General features: G+C 42.9%; 1 protein-coding gene across 1 annotated transcript; it reads right to left on the reverse strand.

Moving 5' to 3' along the window:
• LOC101656284 (60S ribosomal protein L5-like) lies at positions 1-826 on the reverse strand (the record flags this gene model as incomplete). Its single annotated transcript, XM_045286062.1, has 1 exon — positions 1-826. A coding segment is annotated over exon 1 (678 nt), but the record flags the coding sequence as incomplete, so codon positions are not given.
• Positions 827-2,710: the final 1,884 nt, after the last annotated feature.

The raw sequence follows: 2,710 nt of genomic DNA on the forward strand, positions 1-2,710 counted from the left end.
TTTCTTCTGGGCAAGAGACATTTTGGGACGATTCCACCTCTTCTTTTTCACATCTCTCTTAGGCTTCTTCTCATAGACCGGATTCTCTCGTATAGTGGCATGTGCTTTCTTGTACATCTCCTCCATCATGTCAGGAGTTACGTTCTTTATGTATTGAGAAAATTGTTTCTTGTGAGCATCTTCATCCTCTTCCATTAGGTAGCGCATGTATTCTGCGATGTTCTGACCCAGGATGTGTTTTCGATGCACCTCTGCATTGAATTCCTTGCTTTCTGAATCATAACCGGGGAATCGCTTGGTACTAGGAGGGATAGACAAGCCTCCGTCCACAACCCCCTTCAGAGCCCCAAACACTTTATTTCCAGCGGTAGTCCTGGCAAGGCCGGCATCCAGATAGCAGGTGAAGGCACCAGGTTGACCATCAATGTTTTCCACATTGTATTCATCTCCAGTTACCTCCACTTGGCCTTCCAAGATTTTGTCCATGCCAAACCTATTAAGAAGCCTGCGGGCCAGCAGCAGGCCAGTGCAATCGGCTGCAGCATAATTGGTCAGGCCAACTTTCCCAGCATACTTGGGAAGTTCGTGAGCATAAGCTGCAGAGACAATCATAGCCCCTTCTATCCGGGCATAAGCAATCTGGCAGATGATATCCCTGTTGGTTACACGAACTGTCATCCTGTATTTGGGTGTATTGTACTTATTTTTATCTTGGATTACCAAGCGTTTTCGAGCATCATAATCAGTTTTGCCCTCTCATCGTCTTCTAAATTTCACTTGGTATCTCTTGAAGTAGGCCTTGTTCTTGACAACTTTAACAAACCCCAGCCTGAGGGAAAAAGAGCAGCATCCGCGGATCGCCACAGACCAGCAAGGTGAGCGGCTCTACAGGAGGTGGGAAAAGGCCGAGGCCGGTGCGCAGGCGCAGTATGTAGCCGAGCCTTAACTCTTTAGGAGAGCAGAAAACCCCATCTTACTCTCTCTGAGAGGCTAATGATTTCAAAATGCCGGTCTTGTGAATTGCAGCCCAACATGTAACTACTATGTCACCGGCCTCTTTTGTCTGTTTGTCATACATTTTACCATTAGCCTAGGGGGTAAAATATGTTTCATGGTGATCTGTTTTAGGAACTTCAGTCTACTTAATTTGTTAAATTCAGGTGCATTTGGGTGTTCAACACTCTTGGCTCAGACGGACAAATTATCAAGCTTTCAATGAACTTCAGTTTACTTCTCTGTAAATTTGGGGCACTAAAGTAAACTCTATGGTGATTAGAATTGTATTCATAAAGTAATAGATATTCAACAAATCATTATCACTATTCCAGTGGTGGTGTTGGGTTAGTCTGGTGATTTTTTTCTTTAGTTTTTAATTACATTATTGTTATCAATATGACCAACTTTTTGGTGAAACAGGCATACATAAATTTTAAATGGTTTTATAATTTTACAAAAGGTACAATTTTCTATGCCCCATGTAATTCTCTCAAGAATCACTGAACTTAACCCAACTGAAGGCCAACTATTCAATCAAAACATAACCCCCTCCACATCTTTAGCATCCACTGAGAACGTTATCTAGGAGAAAACGTCTGCTCATTCATCCAGCTTTGTAGTTCTGAGTAGTCTTTCAAATGTGGCAGGTGAGCCTCCAGAAACCAGGACTCAGAACAGGCCGGGTGATAACCACCAGAGGAAGCCCCGTCCATTAACCTTCATTCCTTCTGTCACAGGGTGCCTTACACTTCTAATTAACACGTCCCGTGGGAAGTACAGAAGAAAATAGAATGAAACGTTCAGAAAATAAATACAAAATGCTTCTTTAAATCCATTTGAAAATTAATCTTTACCCTTTGAAACACACAGACTGTGAAGTGGGCCTCCAACTCCCAGGAAACGACTTCATCTTTTGGGATAAGAGATTGGCGATAACAGCAGCGGTCATGTGCTCCCCAAAGCTGCACTGAGATGAGACCCCAGACTGCCTCCAACGGCACCCCTTTGTCATCCAGGGGACCCAGGGCTCTGGCTCTCTGACTGACTTTTGGAAGGTCCAAGGCTGGACTTCTGGGACAACGTGGCAATTGTGTCCATTGACCTTTAAAGGATTTTTTTGTGTGTGTGTGCTCTTCTTCAAGGCAATGGATATCAAGTTCCACTGTCCATTGGCCCTAGAAATTTTGCCAAGAAATTGTGTGCTGCAAGCCTTCCACCCTGCAGGGATGTCCAGATTCGAAGTGAGTTCACAAGTGGGAGAGAACCTGAACAGATGCACGCACATGATGTGAAGAGCCCCAGTGGGTTTGGGCAGGGTCTTCCTTGCAGAAATAGCAACGTCCCTGTGGATTCCCTTACTCAGATCCAATTTATTCTCATAGTATGGCCAAACAATTCCTTTCTCAATCTCTGCTTGGATGGCTCTCTGAAAATGAGGCAAATTAATCCACTGGCATGACCATATTAATCTTGTTTTCATTATTCTTAGGACTATTGGTTGTCTTGTACATAACTTACTTGAGTAATTACAAGAAATTACTTCACTTATTTCTTTTTCTGCTTTATGATGTCATCCTTTGACATTCAAAACACTAATTTACAAGCAGAAATTATTTTCCAATTTTTTCCCCTAAAGGAAAATGTTCCTGCATAGTCTATGAATTAGGATAATCAGAGGCACTGTTTCTCAGAGACAAATCTCAGGATTTAGCTG

The sequence above is a fragment of the Echinops telfairi genome, unplaced genomic scaffold, assembly GCF_000313985.2.
Source record: "Echinops telfairi isolate 266 unplaced genomic scaffold, ASM31398v2 ScPeMD7_5;HRSCAF=22, whole genome shotgun sequence".
NCBI classification, from domain to species: domain Eukaryota; kingdom Metazoa; phylum Chordata; class Mammalia; order Afrosoricida; family Tenrecidae; genus Echinops; species Echinops telfairi.